The 27,419-nt window shown below is 37.1% G+C and overlaps 1 protein-coding gene and 1 long non-coding RNA gene across 2 annotated transcripts in view; one reads left to right on the top strand and one right to left on the bottom strand.

Moving 5' to 3' along the window:
• LOC149134710 (uncharacterized) overlaps positions 1-19,188 on the top strand; it is a 59,151-nt gene extending 39,963 nt beyond the window's left edge. The window contains exon 2 of the long non-coding RNA XR_016242636.1: positions 17,615-19,188. This is a non-coding gene — a long non-coding RNA (uncharacterized LOC149134710). The remainder of the gene's footprint in view (positions 1-17,614) is intronic.
• Positions 1-21,437, bottom strand: part of LOC106867688 (endoplasmic reticulum-Golgi intermediate compartment protein 2) — a 51,287-nt gene extending 29,850 nt beyond the window's left edge. The window contains exons 1-6 of the mRNA XM_014912632.3: positions 21,315-21,437; positions 16,081-16,228; positions 11,849-11,957; positions 7,463-7,509; positions 5,321-5,540; positions 3,148-3,243 (exon numbers count right to left, since the gene is read on the bottom strand). Of these exons, the coding sequence (XP_014768118.1) occupies positions 3,148-3,243; positions 5,321-5,540; positions 7,463-7,509; positions 11,849-11,957; positions 16,081-16,195 (587 nt within the window). The 5' untranslated portion in view covers positions 16,196-16,228; positions 21,315-21,437. The remainder of the gene's footprint in view (positions 1-3,147; positions 3,244-5,320; positions 5,541-7,462; positions 7,510-11,848; positions 11,958-16,080; positions 16,229-21,314) is intronic.
• Positions 21,438-27,419: the final 5,982 nt, after the last annotated feature.

Raw genomic sequence — 27,419 nt, 5'->3', positions numbered from 1 at the left:
GACAGAAGTGCAACTAAACTTTTGAGTAATTATATAGAAGTGTAGCTTAGCTTTCATATTGACATTAGACCATGCATTTATGAGGTGCATCATCATCATCATCATTATTGTTTAACGTCCTCTTTCCATGCTAGCATGGGTTGGACGGTTTGACAGGAGCTGGCGAGGCAGGAGCCTGCACCATGCTTCTGTGTCTATTTTGGCATGGTTTTTATGGCTGGACGCTCGTCCTAAACACGAACCACTCCGTAGAGTGGGCTGAATGCTTTTTACATGGCACTCGCACAAGAGAGGTAAGTTTTGGCATGGTTTTTACAGCTGGATGCCATTCCAAATGCAAACCACTTTACAGTGTGGAGTGGGTACTTTTCAAGTGGCACCATCTGTTATTTCCCACCTTGTGGCTGCAGTTATATTGTTCACTTTTAACTCCCAGATATATTTAGACAAGAATGCTGCAGTTCTTCCGTATATACCATATTTTAACATGTATAAGGAACCCTCGTATATAAGGAACCCCCTAATTTTGGAGGCTTAAAATTTGGAAAAAAAGGTTTTGTAAGGGCTTATAATACTATCCATAAAAAAACTCCCATATTTTTTTAACCTAATTTTTGACAAAAAAGGGTTCCTTATACATGTTAAAATATGGTAGTTTGGATGTGTGCAGCATGTGTACACATTCTGTTGATAGTGTCAACATAGTTCTTTCTACAACCTGTCCTTTTTATACTTTTACTTTGTAGATTATGTAATTGACTAAATTATAAATAAATATATAAATATATATATATATATGATATTTGCATAGATATGCATACACATACATATAGTCATAGTTTGAAATGAAAGGACAAGAGCATTTGAAGTCATCATACCCAAATTTCCATTACTTATTTCTTCTGGAAAAATCAAGATCACAACAGTCCTAGCCACCACTTCCTTGTCTCCACTTGCAACTCTCCCATAAGCACTTTCTTTGTTACCTCAAACAAACTGTTGTCACCTCATGTTTCTGCTTACCATTTCCTATTAAAGACACCACTCATGCTCTAAACCTCTTCAATGTCTCATTTCTCTCTGGGCTTTCCAAACTTCTTTTTCCTTTTGACCCCCCACCACCACCACCACAATGATGGTTTCTCAGCTTTAAAATACTTCCTTGACCGCTGCCCCTCCTTACCTCTATCCAGATTGACCAACCTCAACTCTCTAACTGAAATCGTTTTTACATTCAAATGTCTCACCCCCTCCTCTTCTGGTGATTTTACTATCAAAGATCAGAGTAGTAAAGGCAGCTAAGACAAGCTCTAATCACACTTTCTAGACCATTAAAACATACACTTCTCCATAAATTCTGCTTTCTAATCTCAAAGTTCACTGCTTCCATCCAGTCACACTCAGCCTAGTATATTCAAATGCTCAAACTTGATGCCACATTCGTCCCATCACCTCAAACACATTAACTATAAATAGCCCTATATCACAGCAAACTGTCGCTCAAAACCTTAGCTGCAGTCCAACTAACCACAACTACTGCATTACATGCAAACTTTGCACTGCATCGTATGCTGGCAAAACATGGTACTGCTTAAATGATTTTGCACACATCTTCACAGCTTTCCCCACCACAATCAGAGTAGACCCCCAGCCCAGATTTCATTCAACTCATCAGGCTACTCCACTGATCAGCTCTTAGTGACAGAGGTTTCTTAACACCACAGTCCTCCACATGAACACAAACATAAAGTGAAACAAATGATCTTTGCACTTTGCTCTAAATATTCTGCAGGACTTAAGAAATGATTCTTCTTTTCTCCAAAAAATATTTCAATTTTGTTTTTATTAATTAAGCATTAACAACTATGCATTTCCAGTTTCATTCTCACCACTGACTTATTACCTACTTTTCCATTCTCCTTCTCACCTTCCCACCTATATGCAATTTCAGTAAAAGGTAGACTATATGACGCATGTGTGCAAACAGCCACGCTACATGGCAATGAAACATGGGCCATGACTGCTGAGGACATGTGTAAGCTTGCAAGGAATGAAGCCAGTATACTCTACTGGATGTGTAATATCAGTGTGCATACACGACAGAGTGTAAAAGTCATGAGAGAAAAGTTGGACTTAAGAATCATCAGATGTGGTGTGCAAGAGAGACGACTGCGCTGGTATAGTCATGTGTTGCATATGGATGAGGACAGCTGCGTAAAAAAGTGTCACACCCTAGCAGTAGGGGGGTCCTGTGGTAGACCCAGGAAGACCTGGGATGAGGTGGTGAAGCATGACCTTCAAACGTTGGGCCTCACTGAGGCGATGACAAATGACCGAGACCTTTGGAGATATGCTTGAGAAGACCCAGCAAGCCAAGTGAGATCACAACTGTGGCTTATGCCAGTGCAGCCCAACCAGCCATTTAAGAGTACCCTTCAATCATTGGGCAATAAACTGCGCTTGCGAAGACCTGTTGAGGCAAGTGAAATTGTTGTCGTAGCCCATGACAGTACTGCCCGATTGGCACGTAAAAGCACCATTTGAGCGTGGTCGATGCCAGTGCCAGCTGACTGGCTCCCATGTGGATGGCAAGTAAAAAGCACCATTCAAGTGTGGTCGATGCCATGTACCACCTGACTGGCCCTCATGCCAGTGGCACATAAAAAGCATCCACTACACTCTCAGAGTGGTTGGCATTAAGAAGGGCATCCAGCTGTAGAAACTCTGCCAGATCAGATTGGAGCCTGGTGCAGCCTTCTGGCCAGCCAGCCCTCAGTCAAACCGTCCGACCCAAGCCAGCATAGAAAGTGGACATTAAACAATGACGATGATGAGTCAAGAGTCCAGAACCACTGTGAAAGATAGTGCATAGTTTATTATTTCCCATCTTGTGGTTGTGCTTTACCAGACACATTGAGACAGGGACACTTTCTTCACTTTGCATTCCAGAATGTATGCATGTGTTGTTGTGTGCCTGTGAACATTCCTTTGGTAGTGCCAATGTAGATGTTTTACAATCTGTGCTTATTTTGTTGTCATGTAAATAATATTACTATGTATATATTACAAATGAATGAATATATAAATATAAGAGAGAGAAAGACAGAGAATGAGATAATATGAATGAAAAGTAATAAATTAACTTACTTCCCAGCTGTAATATGAAAATTGCCTGCAACCCGGTTGACATGTAGTGAACCATGAATTCGGCAGGCATCAGGTGGTCCATCACGTTTAAGCCCACTGCAATAGCATATACAATATAATGTTTAGATACACGAATACACAAACATATACACATGTATGTGTGTAAGTATAAATATATATATGCATATATGGGTACAGGACATCACCAACTGTGTAAACAACATGAAATACGAAAACAAACAAGTTAAGTATGCAAACAACAAGAGAAAAAAAACGAAAACAGGGCTAGTAAACAGAGAGAATGACCCTTCATCAGTATCGGCTGCCTATCTATTCCTCATTTCAAGTATTCAATACACACACACAAATATATATCATCATATAGTGTCCATTTTTCCATGCTTGCCCGAGTCAGATAGGATTTGTTGAAGCAGATTTTCTACAACTTGATGTACAACTGTCAATGCTCACCTGATTCCAGGCAATGTAATATTTTTCATAGCCAAACATGATTTTCCATAGCAGACTGAAAACACTTGTATAATGATGATGCTTGTTTACAACCATCACATGATGTCAGACAAGGGTACACATATGCACACACATGTATAGCATATATATACACTTACCCATAGTACGACACAGTGGAATTGAATCCAAAACCAAGAAGCTCTGAAGTAAACTTCTTAACCACACTGTCATATATCTATTTTAATGTATGTCATTTCAGATTTTTAGCATAATCTTCCCCAACTTATATTTTCCACAGACCACTTTTCCTGTGTTGCCAGTCATCACTCCCTCTCCCTTGACTCACTTCCTATTGACACTCATACTTCATTCTCAACACTGTTTACCGAAGAAGAGTCTCAAAATGCTTATCTCAGCCATCATTTGGAAGAGTATTTCTATAAATGAAATTCTACTTCCAAAGTAAGGTAATCATCACCTGTCTCAGAACTACAAAGGAATCACAATCTCACCTCTTGTCTCAAAAATCTAGAACTCTATACTTCTTAATAGAATTTCCCTTATAATTCTTAATAGAATTTCCCCAATCACTGAGATGAGCGCCACTGGTTGTCATAAAGAATCCACTTTTCATCGCAAGTCACAATCTGGTCGAGAAACGGGTCATTCTTATTGCGAAAAAGAAGGGAAGATGACACTTCAAAACAACATTTGTTTTTGGTTGTCGTCCAATTCATGCAGCACTCATTTCTCAAGTATTTTTGTTTTTCCAATCTCTTTCAAGTGGTTGGAAATTGTCGTATACATAACGCCTAATTCAGAAGCAAGCTCTCGAACAGTTGTGTGTGGATTGGCTTCGACTAAGGCTCTTAGTTATCGTTGTCAACATCCGATGGCCAACCACTATGCTTACCATCTTCAAGACTCTTGTCACTGCTACAACATTTCTTGAACCACCATTGAACTGGGCGTTCATTAGTGGTTCCTGAGCCAAACACATCATTGATATCGCGAGCTGTTTCAGCAGCTTTTCGGCCTAGCTTGCACTGGAATAAGAAAACTGTGCGAATTTGCTTTTTGTCCATGTTGTATTCAACATTCTGGAAAAAATGGCCTAATTATTCAAAAAGGAAAAGAGTAACACGATTAGATAGAGTGAAAAATGGGCTTTAAAATGATATATAAAGTCAAAGTAATTCAATGAAAATTAATTTGAAAATACATCATTTAAAACCAAAATTTAAAATTCCGCAAGAACTTTCTTGACAACCTAATAATAAAATTATCACGGAAACAACCTAAAAATAAAGATTCATAACAATTTTTTTATCACAGAAACCTGAAAATAAAGATTTATTAGAAATCAACAGGAGAGCCACTGAGTCTGATAGACATGGTTGGACTGCCTTTTATCTGTACTTGATCAAGGTTAATAAACTACATACTGGGAAATAAACTACATACTGATTTATGAATCCAGCACAAGACATTAATTTTATGGAAGGGAGAGGACAGTACATTAAATCAACCACAGTATTTCACTGGTACTTATCTAAATACTTGCTGACAGATGAAATGCAAAGTTGATGCTGATGGAATTTAAAATTATAATGTAAAAGACACACTTAAATACAACAAGACATTTATCTTGAGCAGACCACAACCCTAATAACAACAAAAAGAATATATAAATAATACATACGGATCTGGCATGTTAGCAGCAAGAGATGATATCCCAGATGTGAGCCACAAAACTTCCTGGATAGCATGGTAATCTTCTCTTAAATATTGGTTAAATTCTTGAAGTGTGTTATGGTAGTGTTGTTGCTGTGGAGTGAGATCAAAGTAAGCATCATCTTGCTGTAACTGACCAAAGGCTTGAACATCTTGGCCAGTGATATCTAAACAATCAGCTCCAACAGCTAGAAAATGAAAAGTAAAATATAATAACAATAATAATAATGATAATAATAATAATAATAATAATAATAATAATCCTTTTTATTATAGGCACAAGGCTGGAAATTTTGGGGGAGGGGGTTATTTGATTACATCAACCCCAGTGCATAACTGATACGTAATTTATCGACCCTGGAAAGATGAAAGGCAAAGTACACCTCAGCAACATTTGAACTCAGAATGTAGCATTTCGCTTGATATGCTAATGATTATGTCAGCTTGCTGTCTTTAATAATAATAATAATCCTTTCTACTATGGGCACAAGGCCTGAAATTTTGGAGGAGGGGGTAAGTCAATTACATAGACCCCAGTACTCAACTGGTATTTATTTTATCAACCCCAAAAGGATGAAAGGTAAAGTCGACCCCCGGCGGCATTTGAACTGAGAACATAGTAACAGATGAAATGCCACTAAACATTTCACCAAGCATGCTAACAATTCTGCCAGCTTGCTGCCTTAATAATAATAATAATAATAATAATACTAATAATAATAATAATAATGGTTTCAAATTTTGCCACAAGGGCAGACATTTTTGGGGAGGGGATCTGTCGATTACATAAACTCCACGACCCCGAAAAGATGAAAGGCAAAGCTGACCTCAGCAGAAAGAATAATAATAATAATCCTTTCTACTATAGGCACAAGGCCTGAAATTTTGGGGAATGGGGACTAGTTGATTACAGCAACCCTAGTATTTCACTGGTACTTAATTTATCGACCCTGAAAGGATGAAAGGCAAAGATGACCTAAATGGAATTTGAACTCAGAATGGAGCGACAGGTAAAATACTACTAAGTATTTCATTTCATCCATCATGCTAACGATTCTGCCAACTTGGAGAGGTATAGAGAAAATAACAAAGTACCAGGACCTAGCCACTGAGTTGCAAAGGCTATGGAAAGTATAGATAAAATGTATCCCTGTGGTTATAGGTGCATTAGGAGCTAATCCTAAAGATTTGAACAGCTGGATAGAGGAAATAGGCATAAAACTTAGTTTAGTGCATCTCCAGAAAACAGTGTTATTAGGGACAGCAAGGTTACTTGTAGCTCAATGGTAGGATTCATGTGACTACATGAAATGATAATAATAGTAAAAATAATAATAATGATGATTGGTTAGCATCTAGCATAAGCAAAATTAGTATAGAAAACAGAAATGAATTGATAAATAATCAATAAAGTTTATTAACTAATGCATCAAACACACTTCACCCCATATTGAGATTAGACAGAAAATTCCAATAAGATGGAAAATGCTATGCAATTTCAGTTCAAAAGCAACAAATGTTGTTTCTTATGTGATAATTAAGTCTGTAAATGAAAGGAGCAGGAGAAGCAGTCAACTTTACAGCTGTTTCAAAGATGGCACTGAGTACATATCGTATAATATTACAAATATTTCAAGGCGAACCAGCATCCTTTCACATCAGGTGCACATAGTTGTTCTGTTGGAAATTATTTGCCATAATGAATTAAGAAAAAAAAAGCAATAAACTAAAGAACATATAATAAAAAATCAATTACATCAACCCAGTACTTAACTAGTACTTATTTCATTAACCCTGAAAGGATGAAAGGCAAAGCTGACATTGGTGGGATTTGAACTCAGAACATAAAGACAGATGAAACATCACTAAGTATTTTGCCTAACATGATGGAGTAAAGTAGAAACGTATGATAAGGGAAACTTATAGATAAATTTTGACAATAAGGATAAACTATATGGTCACCAATATCTGAATGTGAAGTTGAATTAAGATGACTACAAAATGAACTTCTTCACCACACAACAGCGTCCCCTATTAACTATTTATTAAAACAAATGGAACAAGTGAATGATGGATCACAACATTACTATATTTGTGATCATATACTTACTTGGACATTTCATTGCCACTGTAATATCAACATTAATTTGGAGAGTGCTGGAGAGTGAAAATGAAAAAAGAACATAAACAAAATTAGAAAAAAAAATATCAAGTTTAGTTAGTAATGAATAATTGATAGAAAATCGTTGTTCAAATATATAAGAAATAATGGTCAAAACCAAAGCAGAAATGGACCACGAAAATCTTATTGGGAGAAATGAGAATGGTAAGGGTGATGGCTTCCAGAAGATACTTCACAGGTTTGATAATGCTTCTGTGTTACATTAGATGCTGGGTAACATTGTTGTTGGCACTCCGTCACTTACGACGTCGAGGATTCCAGTTGATCCGATCAACGGAACAGCCTGCTCGTGAAATTAACGTGCAAGTGGCTGAGCACTCCACAGACACGTGTACCCTTAACGTAATTCTCGGGGATATTCAGCGTGACACAGTGACAAGGCTGACCCTTTGAATTACAGGCACAACAGAAACAGGAAGTAAGAGTGAGAGAAAGTTGTGGTGGAAGAGTACAGCAGGGTTTGCCACCATCGCCTGCCGGAGCCTCGTGGAGCTTTAGGTGTTTTCGCTCAATAAACACTCACAACGCCCGGTCTGGGAATCGAAACCGCGATCCTATGACAGCGAGTCCGCTGCCCTAACCACTGGGCCATTGCACTTCCACGCTGGGTAACATAGGTAACACAAATATCTTTTCGGGGATTGATTATTTCATCAGTTCATCTTTTAATCAGTCACTTACCTAATGAACAATTCAAGAAGGAATAAAAGTGGCAAGATCGTACAATCTGTTAAGCTAAATTAACCACTGTTTTGTAAAAACACTTAGAGTAAGGTTCCAAGCTAAGTCTATGAGCTTGTTGGGGTTGTTTTATGGTTTTATCAGACAGACAGTCTGTAACTATGATATATTACATTTAACAATAAGGTTGATGTGATTTATATCCCATTTGAACATCGGTAGGTCATGACTAAGCTATTTCACTTTATTTATTCCTTGTCTGTGTAATTTCCAATTGTAAACAATAGCCTGGAGATGATGATATGATGACACAGTATGAAAACAGAAAATTTTAATGGTGATAGAATAATGACCTATCAAGTATCACAGAACATGTTTGTATTGCATTCAATTAGAGCAGTGTTAATTTTCCAACAGACCAAATCTGTGACGCACATTTAATATTTGGTTAAACAATGTCTTGTCACTAGCCCTTATCAGCAACTTGTGGCAGCCCTCATTAACCTGGAGGGACTTGAGCTTCAGCATGATAATTTAGTACAGACAGATTATATGAAGACATGCGTACCTTTCCTTCTTTGGACACTAAACTCTGCTTGCGAAGACCTGTTGAGGAAAGTGAAATCGAAACCGAACTAAATTCGACGACTGGCACCCATGCCAACGTCGTCTCTTTCATTGGACACGAAACTCAGCTTGTGAAGACTTATTGGGGCAAGCGAAAGCGAAATCGGGATGGCACCTGTGCCCAGCGTCGCCTTTCTGGCACTTGTGCCCGTGGCATGTGTAATGGACTTTCGAGCGAGATCATTGCCAGTGCCCCTGGACTGGCTCTTGTGCAGGTGGCACATAAAATACACCATTTGAGCGTGGCCATTGCCAGTACCGCCTGACTGGCCTTCGTGCGGGTGGCACGTAAAAGCACCCACAACACTCTCAGAGTGGTTGGCGTTAGGAAGGGCATCCAGCTGTAGAAACTCTGCCAAATCAGATTGGAGCGTGGTGTAGCCATCCGGTTTCACCAGTCCTCAGTCAAATCGTCCAACCCATGCTAGCATGGAAAGCGGACGTTAAACGATGATGATGATGATGATGAATGACCCAGTGATTTGTGAAGGTTAATTGGGTCTTTGTTTCATTAACTTTGAGCAATAGTGTAATACCTAATTTAAGACCCATCAGTGTCACCTTTCCTAAATTCATTATCAGTTCAATAAAGGTTGTTTGAGAATTTTTTTCTATTCATCTATCTGTTACTACAATTCTCAACTTTTTCAACCAACTTGTTTCATCACTTACTCATATTCCAGACTGTCATACAGACATCCCAAACACTTGACCTATTTCTTGTTGCAAAAATCTAACCTCTTCCAACCTATAACTATCTCAGCATCTATCAGATCATCTAACTATTGCCTAATTGTAACTAACCAACACAAAATCACATGCTACATGGCACCCTATGGCACTTCAATTCAGCTGACTGGTCAGAGTTCAGCCTGTTTTATATCAATTTTCGCTGAAAGCAACACTCATACTTCACTCTTGGCACTAAAATAATCTGCTAGAGAAGTGATGTTAAGGCATGTTCCTCCACATCTTACACACTTATAGCTGTGCTGTGGCTTTCATAGCAAAAAACAAGGCCTATAATACCTGAAGAATTCTACCCACTCTCCAAAATTGGTTGGCAATCATCCAGCAGCACAACTCTTATAAGACTATTATTCAGTCAGAAAGGATACCTTCATACAGCTCTCAAGTTTTCCCACCATCCAAAATATAGCAGATCCAACTAGTCCTTAAATCTCCATCAACTTTGCTGTCTCTTTTTACCTCATCTTCTAAATGATGGCTTCACTTTGTGAGAAAGTATCCACCTTTACAGTTCTATTTCACATCTAAATTCATACTATGCGCTCTCAGACAATCTCCTCTAAATTTATCCCCTTTCACTCTAATGGGCTCCCCACCTCACATACATACACATGCCAAGTGCAGAAATAATTCCATTTGCTTCAAACAAACATGACCTTTGCCCCTAGAAATGTCCCTTTTATTAAACTTAAACAATGTGCTCCTGAACTTGTTCCTATATTCACCAGATTCTTTAATCTCCCACTCTCAAGAGGATATACTCTAAGCATTTGGGAAAACACTACAGTGCATCGCATTCCAAAGAAAGGAAACTTCTCTGACCTAGTTAACTACTGTCCCATTTCCCTCACTTCTAACATATCTAAGGTAATGAAAAACCCATTAACAACAATGTTCTTCAGGACCTGGCTCACTCTCTCTGCTCAATGATCACTAGTCCAGCTTCCACGGAGCCAGATCTACTGGAAACTACTCTCTTATGCTACTCACTAGATGGCCTTCATGATGAATGCAACGTTAGTGCTTTAAACATCAATAAAACTTTGAACCACATCTGGCACATGAATTTCTTATCAAATCTTTCTACCTATGGGCTTCAACCATCTCTCACATTTTGCACTGGTAGATTGCTATCAGGCTGCACAATTGTGACGTGTTGATAGAGCTTTTTCTGCTCAACTCTCCATCAACTGTGGTGTACCACAGGATTCAGTTTTGTCTTCCACTCTCTTCCTTCTATTCATCAATGGCCTATTTGCTGCTATATCCAATAATACGATTGTTATGCAGATGATGCCAATCTTGTCACTTTTAACAGCAAAAGAATCCAGTCATATCAATAAAGCAATTGTACCAAATCCTGCCTAAACATGAATAGCACTTGTCTAGTGCCCTCGCAATCACTTCAAATGCTAAGCCTCACTATTACTGAGAATCTTAGCTGATAAAAAAACACATCAGTAGCACAGCTAGGACTACATCCCAAAGACTGCCTCTTCTCTTCAGGGTCAGAAACTATTTCAGCCTCCAACAATTGACACTCTACAAAGCTCAAATCATCATCATCATCATTTAACATCCGTTATCCATCTGGCATGGGTTGTAGCTAACAGGAGCTGACTGACTGAAGGGCTGTTCAGGCTCCCTGTCTATTTTGGCATGGTTTCTATAGCTGGATGCCCTTCCTAGTGCCAACCACTTCACAGAGTGTATTGGGTGCTTTTTACATGGCACCAGTACTTACAAGTACGCAAATGAAGTCTGCAATAGGGTATGTTTCCACATCTGAGACCGTGCTACTGATGCTGCTAATGTTAATCTGTTGAAAGTGTCTTAAATCTCACACAGATCTGTTTCAGCCTCTTTCTGGCTTTTTTATTGCCACTACAATGGCTTCTGTTCCTTGAAACTGGTTAGTCATATACCTTCCCCACCTGTCTCTCCACCTCTTGTCACTCCTGTGTGTCCAATCTCACATACCCTGCACTAACTACAATTCCCATCCTACATGCCCGGAATGTCACCCCTCTGGAATCACCTCTGTTCATCTCTTTCTAGGAGGTAGCAAGTTGCAACAGTTTAGAAAAAATATTAATGGCATCAATCTTACCAGACTTGGTGAGTCTGCAAAGGTCATAGACACTGCCCCTTCCTCCAGACCCAGCAAAAAAAAAAAAAATATGCACTTAACTAAGTGAAGACATAAGGGAAGATATAAAGGGCTCAAGAGTTCCAATAAAGACAGCAATTACTTACCCATCTACACTGGAATCCACCATATAGTCAAACTCCAGTTCTGACTCTGAGTAATATCTGATTTCAGATATAGTGAGGATGATGATGATGATAAATGTAATGATGGATACTACAAGAAAGAGAAAACAATTACACAATGAAAAAACAATTACACCATTTTACACAGAGGAAGAGAAATTATAAGTCACGTAAGTCAACACACACACATACATTATATGATGAGCTTTTTTCACTTCCTTGTACCAAATCTACTCATAAGGTTTTGATTGGCCCATGACTATAACAGAAGGCACTTGCCATAAGTGCCATGTAGTAGGACTGAACAATGTATCTGGGAAGCAAATTTTTTAACCACAGGGCCATGTATGCACCTGTAATTATATAATCTACAGGAGTTCTAAATGATTACTGCTTAAATTTAAGTTCAGTTCATGACTTTATGCAGTTGAGAAAGAAATCTGTGCAGCATAGATCATAATTTACTTTGGACATTTCTTGAAGAACCTGTAGTACCAATTCATGATGCACAACAGGAATAAAACTTGTAGATTTAACTTCACAAACACAATGAAATACCTTGAAGAGGATTTGAAATGAAGATAAAAACAAAGTACTAGTAATATACTAAGGATGATTCAATTAACTATATCTCCAATACATCCAAATGACTCTATATATGGTCATAAGGAATCACTAGTATAATACATTATCATTAATATCATTATGGGTTAGACAATGCTTTTTGAGGCCTACTCTTTTAGTAATCATACAGAGATAGTGTCATTGTCATCAATTAACATCCATATTCCACACTGGAATGGGCTGGATGGTTTCACAATATTGCATATATCAATATTGTCAAACCAAAGGGCAATATCAAGCTCCAATGTCTGCTTGGGCATGGTTTCTACAGCTGGATGTCCTCCCTAATGCTAACCACTTTACAGTATGTACTGGATACTCTTTTTGCAGAATTGGTATGAGTGAGGCCACCAAGTAACTTGCAAGACAAGTCCCCACCTCCCAACTGAGTGGATTGTGTAGTAGAAAGGAAGGAGACTTTATGCCAGGTGTTCAGAGACTAATGTATGATAGATGGGCAGGAACAGGTATCTTACCATAGAAAAGGTACATGACTATTCCAGGTGGAAGGAGAGAAAAAGGTGGTGGTGACCAGGTGACAGGGTTACCCTCAAGATACAAGAAGGTGAATATAAGAGGGAAAATGGACAGAGGATCAGGAAGAGCAGGTGGGTAAGTTTGCAAGAGTGTGTACTTATTCTAAAAACTGTGATACAAATGGAAAACATGCAAAGAAGTTGTTTTACCCTCCTAGGTAATTCCATATCTAAAATGTAATGGAACTATTTTATTAAGGATTACAGTTGGCCTTACTGAGAGTATCCCAGATTGCCAGATCTTAGTTTCAATCAAAACCTTTTCTATCAAGCTCTTAATTAGGCATTATGGGACAAATGTATATGAATGCTGTAGACAGTAAAGGCTCTATATAACAAAGATTTAGTTAGCGTGCAGTAAAGATCTGCAATCAAAGTATCACTTGATCAGTCCTTCCAATGGTGTCTCTATCATCCAATGACTCGTAACATTCACCCTGAGCTAGTTTATTAGATAAATGCACTGGTTATGAAATTAGGTTAATTTGAATCACCTAACTCCAAATTTACCCAAAATTAACCAGAATATATCCTCTGCAAAATTGTAATCAAATACATAATGATGTTAATGCAACTGTGTTTCCAACAATGTCTTAGAAGATTAAAATTTTGAAGAAATGTGTATATTCAATAAAACTATTTATTCTTATGCATAACAGATGTTGTCCATAATATATTTACTAAAAACAGCACTAACTATGGCTGGGAACCTGCTGTCTTTATAGCAGTAGTTAAATCATAAAGACAGCAGTAACTATAACTACGGTTACATACTTTTTTGTCTTTGAGGTGGTAGTTAATATATATTTAATAAAAACAACAGCTGCTTATTAAAACCAGCATTAGTTATAATAGGGTGAGCATTTCATATCAGTAAATAGACTTAGTAATAAAAGACAGCAGTTACTATACTTAGTAAAGAGAGTAGTCAGTAACTATAAAATTGTAGTTGGATGAATAGTTAATGGCAGTTAATATATATAATAAAGATGATAATTACTATACATAATATACTTAACCATTTTACCAATTAAACTGGTCATATCTGGCCCAAATAGTCTACCTGTTTTATTAGCGTTGTATCTCAACAATCAGACAGAGCTGAAGGCTGATATCTAGACCACTTTGACTTCCATCACACCTGAATTGCTTGGTTTTCTCTATGCCATAATGTTCTCAGGTAGTCAGAGCTCCAATCAAGTTCTATATGGAATTTCATACCTTTCTCTCAAATGTTGACCCACTTGCTCCATTGTAATGATATGTTTTGGATGTGAAGATATCGAGTAAGACCTTTGGCAATAAGCCGTGCTTGAGAAGACTCATCAAGCCAAGTGAAATCATAGTTGTGGCAGGTGCCGTTGCTATGTAACTGGCACCCATGCTAGTAGTATGTAAAACGCATCCATTGTACTCTTCAAGTGGTTGGTGTTAGGAAGGGCATCCAGCTAAAGAAACTATGCCAAATCAGACTGGAATCTGATGCAGCTCTCCAGTTTACCAGTTACAGTCAAACTGTCTAACCCATGCCAGCATGGAAAGCAGACGCTAAATGATGATGATTTTGAGATATTTGGACACCTGTGTGGAAGCCATTATTAGCTTATATCGAAGAATAGATTAGTTTAGATTTATTGAGTCTACTACCAATTGAAATTTTAATATGTTGACTAAACTAACAACAAATATATCCAATTTTTGTATAATATTCTAATGTTCTGAGATGTACTTCTATATATGTAACCAAAACACTAAACAATCTTTCAGATCAATGTTAAATGTGAAATTTCAACTTTAATATACTTTAACCCTTCAGCATTCAATTTACTCTATCAATTGTAATGCTTATTTATTCACAATGTTTTAAATTAATTATGCTTTATCTTGCAGCAGCAAGATTTTGATGTGATAGTTTATTTTTAGAATGACATTATAGGGTAGGTGTGAGAGTCTGAATCTGGGTAGTTTTAATATAAAACAGGTAGAATATTTGAGCCAGATATGGCTAGTTTAAATGCTAAAGGTTAATATATATATGAGGGTGCATGGTCTAGTGGTTAGGGCGTTGCACTCATGATTGTGAGATCACAGTTTCAATTCGTACACTGGGTGGTGCATTGTGTTCTTGAGCAAAGCTCTTCATCTCACATTGCTCTACAATCACATCAACTCTTGAAGCGTGTTACACCATGCACCTGTTCAGTCAATATCAATTTGATGGGGATAGTGAGCTTGTTCAACACATACATTTGATCTCTATAAACAAATCATTTGTGCAGGTCGTTCAGCAAAGGCTGAACACTCATACGTTGAATTCAACAGGAGAGTCCATCATATATATAATGTGTATACCTACATTCCTCTATATATATATATCATCATCATCATCGTCATCGTTTAACGTCTGCTTTCCATGCTAGCATGGGTTGGACGATTTGACTGGTGAAACTAGATGGCTACACCAGGCTCCAATCTGATTTGGCAGAGTTTCAGATTGGAGCCTGCCAAATCAGACTGGAGCCTGATCGTGAAGTATATTTGCCACCTAAATGTGGCAGACCATAGGGGACGATGCTACCGTTGTTTACAGCCCCAGGAAGAGAACACCTCCAGCTGGCAAACAACACACTGTCTGTATCCGATTAGTATTTGCAAAGGGAAATCATTGTTCCCATCTCTAGCCTTACATGATACACACAGATCCAGGTTTCTGGGTAGTAACTCGTCATCAGCTTGTGACAATCACCAGCTAGCGATAAGAACTCATTCAAAGTGCAAAATACCATTTGCTTTTTCCAGTGATAAACTGTTGCTGATCTCGAAAATGGAGAAATAAGCAATAATAAATCTCTGAGCAAGACGTAAACAGTAGCAGCACAGAATCGTGAAGTATATTTGCCACCTAAATGTGGCGGACCCATAAGGGACGATGCTACTGTTGTTTATAGCCCCAGGAAGATATCTCCTCCTGCTGGCTAACAACACACTATCGTGTAGTATATTTGCCATCTAAATGTAGTGGACCCCAATCATGAAGAAAAATAATATACATACCTCCACCACCAGTGGCACTGGTTTCCTTGTAATTCTCAGGAACTTTGGGGAAAGCATCAAGTTCTTTAACAACTTTTAAAGTTTGCTTCCTATTAACAATGTTCAAGCGTCGCATTTTTGTTTGTAGTTAAAATATATCACAAAAAATCTTGAAAGGAACAGAAACAAAACCAGAAATTAATATTTATATTGAATGACATAATTAAAATCAAATACTATATCCCATATTTTAACGTGTATAAGGAACCCTTTTCTGTCAAAAATTAGGTTAAGAAAATATGGGAGTTTCTCATACATGGATAGTATTATAGTGCCTTACAAAACCTTTTTTCCGAATTTTAAGCCCCAAAAGTTAGGGGACTTCTTATACATGTTAAAATATGGTACATATAGATTTTCCTTTATCTTTTACTTGTCTCAGTCACCATGAAAATTTTTAGGCAAACAAACCAACCCCAGTACTTAAAGATAACAATAATTGCTAAAATAATAATAATAATGATTTCAAATTTTGGCACAAGGCCAGCAATTCTGTGGGCAGGAATAAGTTGATTACATTAACCTCAATGCTCAACTGGTACTCATTTTATCAACCTCGAAAGGATGAAAGGCAAAATTGACCTCGGTGGAATTTGAACATAGAACATTAAGATGAACAAAATGCCACTTAGCATTTTGCCTGTCATGCTAATGATTCTGTCAAGAACAAAGCCTCAAATTTTGGTGTTGGGGTTAAGTAGATTACATCAACCCCAGTGCACATCTGGCACTTTATTTTATCAACCCTCAAAGGATAAAAGCAAAGCTGACTTCAACAGGATTTGAACTCAGAACATAAATAGCAGGTAAAAAGTTGCTGAGTATTTTGTCCAATTTGCTAATGATTAATAATAATAATAATCCTTTCTACTAAATTTGTCGGGAGGGGACTAGTCGATTACATCGACCCCAGTGTTTCAGTGATACTTAATTTATCGACCCCCAAAAGGATGAAAGGCAAAGTCAACTTCGGCAGAATTTGAACTCAGAATGTAACGATGGGCGAAATACCGCTAAGCATTCTCTCTAGAGTGCTAATGATTCTGCCAGCTTGCTGCTTTAATAATAATAATAGTAATAATAATAATTATAAGCTTATTGGATACAATGCACGGGTGAACTACAAATTGTCAGAAGAGGGTAAAAAGGGACTGGTAGCAATAATAGGTCAAGCAAAGAAAGACAGCAATGACAGCCAAAACTACATACACAGTATACAGAAAAAAAGACAAAAAAATTATAGTAAAAGAGCCATAAAGAGAAAAAGAATGCATAGATACATCAGGAGTAGTGGTGTTGAATTTCAGGAAGCGAAGAATTTTTCATGAATGATGCAGTGTACTGACAACTGATGCAGGTTGTTTATTCTGTTTTGAAAAATTGTTCCTAAGATTCATGGGTGCTGTGCTGTTTCCTTTTTCACTTTATAAGTAATTTATGTAACAAGTTTCCGTGAAATTTAAATTTTAAAATTAAATATATTTTTTTTTTACAGGAACAACATGGTCATCCTATTTTATATTCTAAGATATGCTGTCATAAGATTTATGGTTGAAACACATGAACTTCCATTTGAAATGCAGAAGAAATTACGTGCAAGGAGATTGAGCAGGCTAAACAAATACATCAACTTCTTCCCTGGCTCCTATGAGAATTCTATGCAAGAAAATAGCTGAGAATATTTAGACTTTTAATTGGCACCTTGAGCAAATGTCTTCAACTATAACCTTGGGCCAAACAAAGCCTAGTGAGTGGATCTGTATGTGTATATGTAGACAGACGGACAGATAGATAGATAGATAGATATATATAGATGTGTGTGTATGTGTGTCTTAGTTTGTGTGTATGATCCATAACTTAGCAGCTCAGCAAAAGAGGACAACAGAATAAGTACCAGGCTTTAAAAAAATGTACTGGTACTGATTCCTTTGGTTAAAAATTCAAGGTGGTGCTCCAGCATGGCCACAGTCTAATGACTGAAACAAGTAAAAGATAAAAGAAAAAAAAGGATAATAAAAAATGATGAGCATTTTCCCCAACAAAATCTGATGCCAGATTTTGTGTTTCCCAGTCTCTCCTCTGAGATCAACAAAGTTAATCACTCCATCAAGGAACTCTCAATGTGATCATTGAACTTGCTTGAAATAGCAACCTAATATCCATCAAATTACATTTTACCATCTTAAAATAAGAGCATATTGGGTAACATGGCCTGCAGTGGGGTACAGTATCTGAAAAATTATGTGACAGCCATTTCTGGAATGGCTTTAACTAAACATCTACTCAGTTAGGAGCTAAATAACAACTGGATTAACAACTGGCATCGACATGAGAAAGTGTTTGTCATAGTATTTACCTGAACTCCTCACATTTTATGATAAAAGATGAAATACTGAATTACTGAAAACCTAAGTCCATATTGTAAACGGTAAGTATAGTTACATATGTGTGCGAGCAACAATATCAATAGAACAGTCTTTCAGGGGGTTGACTTGGTTATCCACATCAGCATTAAACCTTCAGTGAATTTTGAAAGAAGATGAAGCTATAATCTGTGTTGGTAAACTGAAGTATAAAAAGTTTACAAAGTGCAGAAGAGAAATATATCCCCACAGTAAAATAATTTATTCTACCTCATGCATTATTTTTGTATTATTTATCTAGCTAGCTATCAACCTCTTCCTTTAGCTCGCTGAGAATCAATTATTCAATATATTTAGTTACATATTCACCGCTTCACCTAACAAAATATCAATTCATCCAACTGTCCATCAAGTTGTATTTACAGTTAGTTAGTCAATATCTGTAAATAAAACTGCTATATACTTTAAAAAAAAAGGCGCAGGAGTGGCTGTGTGGTAAGTAGCTTGCTTACCAACGACATGGTTCTGGGTTCAGTCCCACTGCGTGGCACCTTGGGCAAGTGTCTTCTACTGTAGCCTTGGGCTGACCAAAGCCTTGTGAGTGGATTTGGTAGACGGAAACTGAAAGAAGCCCGTCGCATATATGTATGTATATATATATATATATATATATATATATATATATGTATGTGTGTTTGTGTGTCTGTGTTTGTCCCCCCACCATCGCTTGACAACCGATGCTGGTGTGTTTACGTCCCCGTAACTTAGCGGTTCGGCAAAAGGGACCGATAGAATAAGTACTAGGCTTACAAAGAATAAGTTCTGGCGTCGATTTGTTCAACTAAAGGCGGTGCTCCAGCATGGCCACAGTCAAATGACTGAAACAAGTAAAAGAGTAAAGAGATGAAAGTTTTTTCATTTTATTGTTTTAACTAAGAAACCAAGTGTTTCAGCAAGAGATAGGCTTTTAACATTAGAAGCTCAAAACCACTCATTTTTGTGGGACAGTATTGTTAATTCAGTTGAAACAGTTCTTGGACTGGTTATTTATCCTAGAAAGGATAAAAGGCAAAATCAATATCATTGGGCTATAACTAAACACAACATGGTGTTTTGTTTGTTGTTTTACCAAATCTGACATTTTCACTACAGACTTACCAGATGAAATAGTGGTTTCAAATTATGGTATAATGTCAACAGTTTTAAGGGATGGGGTAAGTTGACTACATTGACCCTAGTGTTCTACTGGTACTTATTTCATTGACCCTCAAAAAGATTTGAACCTAGAATGTAAAAAGCCAGAAGAAATCCTATTAAACATTTTGTCTGACTTGCTAATGTTTCTACCAGCTTGCTAACTTCCCAATAGATGAAATAATGAAATGAAGAATTTAGGAACTCACAATCTCAAGATATATCAAAACAGTTATCATAATAAAGAAGGAAGGGATTTTTTTTTCTTAAATTTGGCAGCTTAAATTTTAATTTGAGAAACTTACAATCTCTGTAAATTCCTGCAGTGTAGTTATTTGGCAAGTGATTTAACATCCTGTCCTGAGACTATGACTTTAGTATCACGGTGGGGTCAAAAATGGAACAAATAAAACCTTATTGAAAACTGCTAAAACTGATGCTTAAATGATCATTGTGTGTCAAGCGTATCGCCTATGTCCGTTAGTTTAATGTCCTAACATGCATTAAAGGTACACAATAATTGGTGATAGTTTACAGTAAATACACGACCCCAAAATAAAACTAAGCTGAATAAAATTGTCTCTATGTGTTTTAAATTGATATCGTAACTTTTTAATAGTGTCGTCCTTAAATATCCATTTTCGTGATTTCTAGTTCACATAGCTGTACATCCCATCCTAATCGATAAAATAACGCACCAATCAAGTACTGAGATCGATCTAGAGGGCTGTTCCTTTGACTCCAGATTTTAGCGCTTCTACCCATGCTAGAAAGTTATTATTTTGCGATAACATAAAGAATCAAAATCTTTAAAGCTACATTTTAAGATTTAGTTAAATCTCCTAGTTTAGTAAAGCATAATATACACACACAGCACATACATAGATGTGTATTTGTGTGTTTGTAACTTGCGCAAATATAAATAATGTATAGAATTATTAAATTAACATGAAAATTCCTTTGGATCAGCTTTTCCTGTTAACAAAAATGGGTGGTGGTGATGGGGAGGGGCATATCAGTGGTAAACAAATGAATAACACCTAGTTACTATAGAAATTTATCATACATCTTCAACATTTATAATTAACGACCGAAATAATTACAATTAGCAATTTTTACAAAATTACGACACAAGTTGGACATAGTTTGTACACGACACCAACTAGCTATACGTGTAATAAACACCTGACTCAGTGGTCGTTTAAACACTGGTTTTTGCGGTTATGAAAAGGCCTGATATATTCTGCATTTTATTTCTTCATTTCTGTCTTTCCTTACATTTACGTGTTCCCCAAATTTTTTTTGTGTGTACACTTTCAAACTCTGGGTCCACAAACTTCGTTTTCTAGACTATTCAGCTCAGTGCGTACACATCAAAAACTAACTTATTTAACTAGCCACATATACATACACAAAAAATTTTATTCTTATATCTATATTCAATGTAATTTATATCTAACATCAATAATGTTTATATATTTTTGTTTTATATAGACGGTTATTTTGTTTTTCATGTGGTGGTGGTTTTAAAACATCGAACTACAGTTCTAATTTACTAAGTGATTGGGACTGCCAGGTTTTATTTTAATAACGAGAATGCTCTATCATCATAATAACAGTATCATCATTATAACTCACCGGTATTTTGAATTATAGCCTGAGAAGGCATGTGTCTGAGGTCGTTAATAAAGACAACACCGGCGAGTGGACAGTCTCAGCTTGTTGACAAAGTATTTTTCCACGTCACCACCATTTTGAAACAAGGGGAATAACTCAACTTCAACTCCTGGAATTAAAAAAATAAATATGGTCAATGAAAATGTCATGGAAAGGAAACGGGAAATTAAGGGATTATTTTACTTACATACATTTTATCTTTTACTTGTTTCAGTAATTGGACGGTAACCATGCTGTCGCATCGCCTTGAAGTGTTTTAGCCGAACGAATCGACTTCAGTACTTATAGGTCTCTCACTTTCCTTCTACCGAACCACTAAATTACGGGGCTGTAAACAAAACAACACCGGCTGTCAAACGGTGATGGGAGAGAACACAGACACGCAGGTATACATATATATACGACCGGTTTCTTTCAGTTTCCGTCTACTAAATCCACACACAAGACTTTGGTTAGCTCTGCGTTATAGTAGAAGACATTTGCCCAAGGTCTGGGACTGAACCAGGAAACATGCTACATAGCCACATTTATTTATTTATTTATTTATATTATTTATTTTTCAATAAAATTAAAATGTAAAAGGAACAGAATTCTTACCAAACCCTATTGTTACTGCAGCTGTACTATTCCTGATTTTATTTTGTTTTTCGATTTATTCCTAAAGAATACAATTAAAAAAAAAAGTAAATGGACAAGAACAGAACTGGCACTCCATCGGTTACGACGACGATGGTTCCACTTGATCCAATCAACGGGACAGCCTGCTCGTGAAATTAACGCTCAAGTAGTTGAACTCGTAGTTTTCAGGGAGATTCAGCGTGACAGAGAAATACAGGTACTACTCATTTTTACCAGTTGAGTGGACTCGAGCAGCGTGAAATAAAGTGTTTTGCTAATGGACACAACGCGTCGCCGAGAATTGAACTCACGATCGTGAGTCGAATACCCTGATCACTAAGCCACACGTCTTCACACGAACAGTAAAAATTAATTAAAATAAAATACGCACATTTCCCCCAGTTCTTTTTATTTACTTATTTATTCATTTATTTTGTCAAGCAAACCCAAAATTCTTTCGAACAAACATGATGCGCTTATTTCTCTTCCAACTGTCCCTGACAGAAACAACAAATTCAATCATATCTGGAACGCGATTTTCTGAACAAAACTACCCATTTATGGGTTTCATCCGTCTCTCGTCTTCTGAATTAGTTGCTTCCAATAAGCTTTGAAATAACCTGTCATATGACCAATCAACAATTTAGAACTGTAGATATAGAGATATTAATATATATATTCAATTGATTAGGGCAGCGAGCAAGCAGAATTGTAACCGCGCCGGGCTAAACGCTAAGCGGCATTTCGTCCATCTTTATACATTCTGAGTTCAAATTCCACCGAGGTCTACTTTGCCTCTCATCTTTTGGGATCGATGAAATAAGTACCAGTTGAGCAATGGAGTCAATGTAAATGACGTTAGCTCCCTCGACTGAAATTGTTGGCCTTGTGCCAAAATTTTAAATCAATATATTCACTTGATTGGGTTTATTTCTAGCATTTGATCAGTGTCGTAACATTAGCTGTGTCATTTAAGGTCGTGGTGTAGCGTTTCCTAAATTGGAACCGCAGAGGAGTTATTCAGTTGGATATATTAGACAATCAGCTGGGACATGCAGCGGTCGGTGATTCGTATTCTATTATAAAGGAAGAGTATTGTGTCTGCACTCCAAATACAACTCTCCACAGTCCACCACCTTGTAGCAAATATGTATAACTGGACACTGTTGTTTCAAGCAGCAATAAATCTGTTGTTTCGTTGATTAGCTGCAGACTGTCGTTGTATCTCTGTTGGGATTTATCTCTCGACTGTTTGACGCCACACAAACAGGAATTAAGCTTAGTTCTATGGGACTACTGAAGGCGTATGGCCTAGTGATTAGGAGTGTTATCTTCATCATCTTAAGATTGTAGTTCGATTCCTAAACCGGGAGGCGCGATGTGTCTCTGAACAAGCATTATATTTCACGTTGTTCCAAGCTACAAAATTGAAAACGAATATGATCCAAGTACCGAACTACTCTCTCTCTCTCTCTCTCTCTCTCTCTCTCTCTCTCTCTCTCTCTCTCTCTCTCTCTCTCTCTCTCTCTCTCTCTTCAGGCTGTCGCCTTCTCGATGTTCTGCTGGTTGAAGTGTGAGAGGTTCTGAAAATGTGTCAATATTTGCCTAAAATTACATAGGCGTCCACAATAGTTATTTAATGTTAACAGGTCAAACTCGCTAGGGAGTGACGGATAAGCGTAGAACTCAATACGTATTCACTTTTGGCTTAAAATTCAGAATATTTTGTAGTCTTCAATTTCTGAAGACTACAGGAAATTTACCGAATAAAATTCAAGTACAATATTCAACAAAGCGAGCGACTGCATAGAAGTCGATTATACTGACCCTAATATTTGAATGCTACTTAGTTTATCAACCACAGAAAGAGAAAAAGTGAAGTTGACTTTAGTGGAATTTAAACTCTCGGAAAACAGAAAAACGAAACACAAGCATTGTAAATTATTTAGTTTGGTCTTCTATGAATTTTTCATTTTTTTTTTCTTCTTGTCAACTCACTACTCAATTAAAGTAACCTTGACATTTCTCATGTGCAAGTAAATATGCCAATTTCTGGGAGTAGCTAAAAGTCAAAGATCTGCGAGTGCTTTTATGAATCCACTTTTATGTATGATAACAGACATCCTAGAGCATTTAGGCAGAATTTGAATTAACTGAATGAATTTGTATTTTAAATTTGGTGAATGTTCATCTCAATTTTTGCTCAGTCATTTATGTATGCCCAACTAACTGCTTAACTTTCTAATTACGAGTTTGTGAACAAACTTTTATGTAGTTGCTTGCCTTGTTGAATATTGTAGTTGAATTGTATTCGATAAATTTCTTGTAGTCTTCAAAAGTTGATAACATAATATTCTGAAATTTAAGTCAAAAGTGAATACTTATTGAGTCCTACGCTTATCCGTCACTCCCAAACGTATTTGACTTGGTCGTTTTTGCTAACCGTTGTGGGTGCCTATGTTGATGTTTGTTCCTGCAATGTAGCATCTTGAACAACAGTCTTTCATTATGTTTTTGTCTACCTGATTTGATTTACAAAATCATATGGCTTTAATTTGTTTTGATTAAGTCTTACAAACAACGTCGTCACATCAACGTCTCTCGAACAATTTAAAACCAGGCGAAACCCATCCCTTCACGGGTCCGACTACAGTTGATCTCTTCCAAAAAACAATCAGACAGAAAGAACGAGTGAAAGAATGAGAAGGTTGATCTCAGTTCAAAACTGGTATTTTATCAGCCTCAAAATGAAAAAGAAGTCGGAGAGTAGAGAATTGGAACGATTAGCACAGAGCAATCTAATCAACACTAAAGATTAGTCATCTTCAGATCAAATAGTAGATAAACGGAAACTGCAAGGAAACCCGTAGAATGGACTGCACATGGCGTGCTCACGATTCTGCCAGCTAGCCGCCACGGCCCTTAATGTTTGCCTTCGTCGATTGTTTACTCTGTACGTCCACTCAGTCGTTGTTTGTTCGTTCGAAGTTCTAACTCTCCATGAATTTATATTTTAAACATTTCTGGATGCTTCTGTCTTATAAAGTTTTCCTATCTTGTCGTTAAAGGCACGAAATAGGGAGTTATAAACAATCCGACAACTGATGAGGAGTTATCTTCTTTTGGTATTTTGTCCTGTACTTTTCTCACGTGTGTTTACGTATTTTTCACTCGTTGGTGATGTCCTGTACACAATGTGTAATATACATACATACATAATACATATATATATATATATATATATATATATATATATATATATATATATATATATATATATATATATATATATATATATATGTATATATGTATATATAATTTTCTTCTTTTTGTTTTGTTAGAAAAACATAAATCCAGAGAAGAACCACACTTTAAGAAGTAGTGCAGCCTATATTTATTACTGGTGAAGGCCGGTTGATAGGGTTACCCTGGGTTTCTCACCATAAAGGGTACCTTTATGGCATATCTTCAGATCTTAAGACCTGTTGGCCTATGGCCTCTTCAAAATATGGAGGGGGAAACGATACAGACGTAAACAATGGGGATTATCTTCCTCTGCCACTGGTCATCGGCTTCCGGCTGTGTCGTCCTCCCTCAGCTACGCCACCAGTCGGCTACGAGGGTAAAAAGTAGGGGGTCATTTCCCACTTCCATCAGCCATCAATTTCCAGTTGTAGTGTAATTATCGCTAATACCGCTATTTATCCGGTTATACGGTTCCCAAAACACTAACAGAAATCTACTGAAATGCAAGCACGGATCGAAAATCTCTTTTCTGGAGTTCAGTATGGTCCCTGGTATGTGCGAGTTTTTCACGATTTCCATGCGTTCGGCTACGCATAGCTTGCAGCGATTCGTTCCATTGATGTGCGGACCCGGACGGTGGGGGATTTTCCATGATATCGAGTATGGAATTCCATCTTCCTTCTGTTGCCAGATATGGCTGGCCAGCGACGTTACATATCTCCTTTCCGGGACCCCGAAGGAGGATCTATGGTTGGAAAGACGTTTCTTAAAAGAAGTTCCGGCGCATCTAATGGGTTTCCTTGGATGCGTGGAGCCGATGTGGTGCCTGCTATTGCTGTTGTTGCTGCTATTGTGGTGCCGTTATTGTTGCTGTTGCTGTTGTTGCTGCCGCTGTTGTTGTTGCTGCTGTTGCAGTTGTAGTTGTTGATAGATTATGCACATTATTTACATTATTTACAATTGACGGATATTTGTCAACATCTTGTTTGTTGTTAACACAACTTTTCGGCTGATATACCCTCCAGCCTTCATCAGGTGTCTTGGGGAAATTTCGAACCTGGGTTCTCATTCCTAAGGTATTTTTCGATCTTATTATTATTATTATTATTATTATTATTATTATTATTATTATTATTATTATTATTGTTATGCCCACGGGCATATGGCGTTGTGGTTAAGAGCGCGGGCTACTAACCCCAAGATTCCGAGTTCGATTCCAGGCAGTGACCTGAATAATAATAATAATAATAATAATAATAATAATAATAATAATAATAATAATAATAATAATGTCAACCAGAAACACACGTATCAATGGTTACGAAGCTCAGGGCTAAAAGCAGAGAGTGAAGGTTTCATATTAGCTGCTCAAGACCAAAGCTTATTAACCCGGAACTACCAAGCCAATGTGATAAAAAATGGAGCTGACCCAAAATGCCGATTCTGTAACAATGAGATTGAAACTATAGACCACCTAATCTCAGGGTGTAGAGTCTTAGCACCTGTAGAATATAAAACAAGACATGACAGAGTCGACCAGTATTTACATTGGACAATATGTCGGCATTATAAAATCAAAACCGCTGACAAATGGTATAAACATCATCCTGAAGCTGTGACTGAGGGAGAAAATGTGTCGATTCTCTTGGACTTCCCCGTACATACCGACAAAACTATAAAGGCTAATAAACCGGATATTATTATAAAAGATCAAACAAAGAAGATGTGTTTATTAATTGACATGAGTATTCCCTGCGATCATAATATAGCGACGAAAGTATTTGACAAGATCAGTAAATATAAAGACTTGCTGATAGAAATTGAAAAAATGTGGCACCTCAAGGCGACTACCATACCAGTGTTTGTAGGATCTCTAGGAATGATAAAAAAAAAAAAGGGCACTGAAACCTATTTGAAAATGATACCAGGCTTACCATCCCTACAGGAAGTGCAAAAAATCGTGCTAACTGGAACGACTCATGTACTGAGAAGAGCATTATCGCTGTGAATACAACATCCATTCATGAATTTATTTATTTTATTTTAATACATATTTTACCTGTGAATTTGTGTGTGTAAACTGGGAATGCTTACAATGAGCTTCTCTGCCCTATGTGTACGAAAAACATTCGGCGAGAAATGGAAAATTTGAAGAAAGAAGAAGAAAAAAACAACATAATAATAATAATAGTAACAACATCA

The sequence above is a fragment of the Octopus bimaculoides genome, chromosome 7 (assembly GCF_046866305.1).
Source record: "Octopus bimaculoides isolate indiv1 chromosome 7, ASM4686630v1, whole genome shotgun sequence".
NCBI classification, from domain to species: domain Eukaryota; kingdom Metazoa; phylum Mollusca; class Cephalopoda; order Octopoda; family Octopodidae; genus Octopus; species Octopus bimaculoides.
The sequence above is the reverse complement of the archived record's forward strand: the minus strand, read 5'-3'. Positions and strand labels throughout refer to the sequence as shown.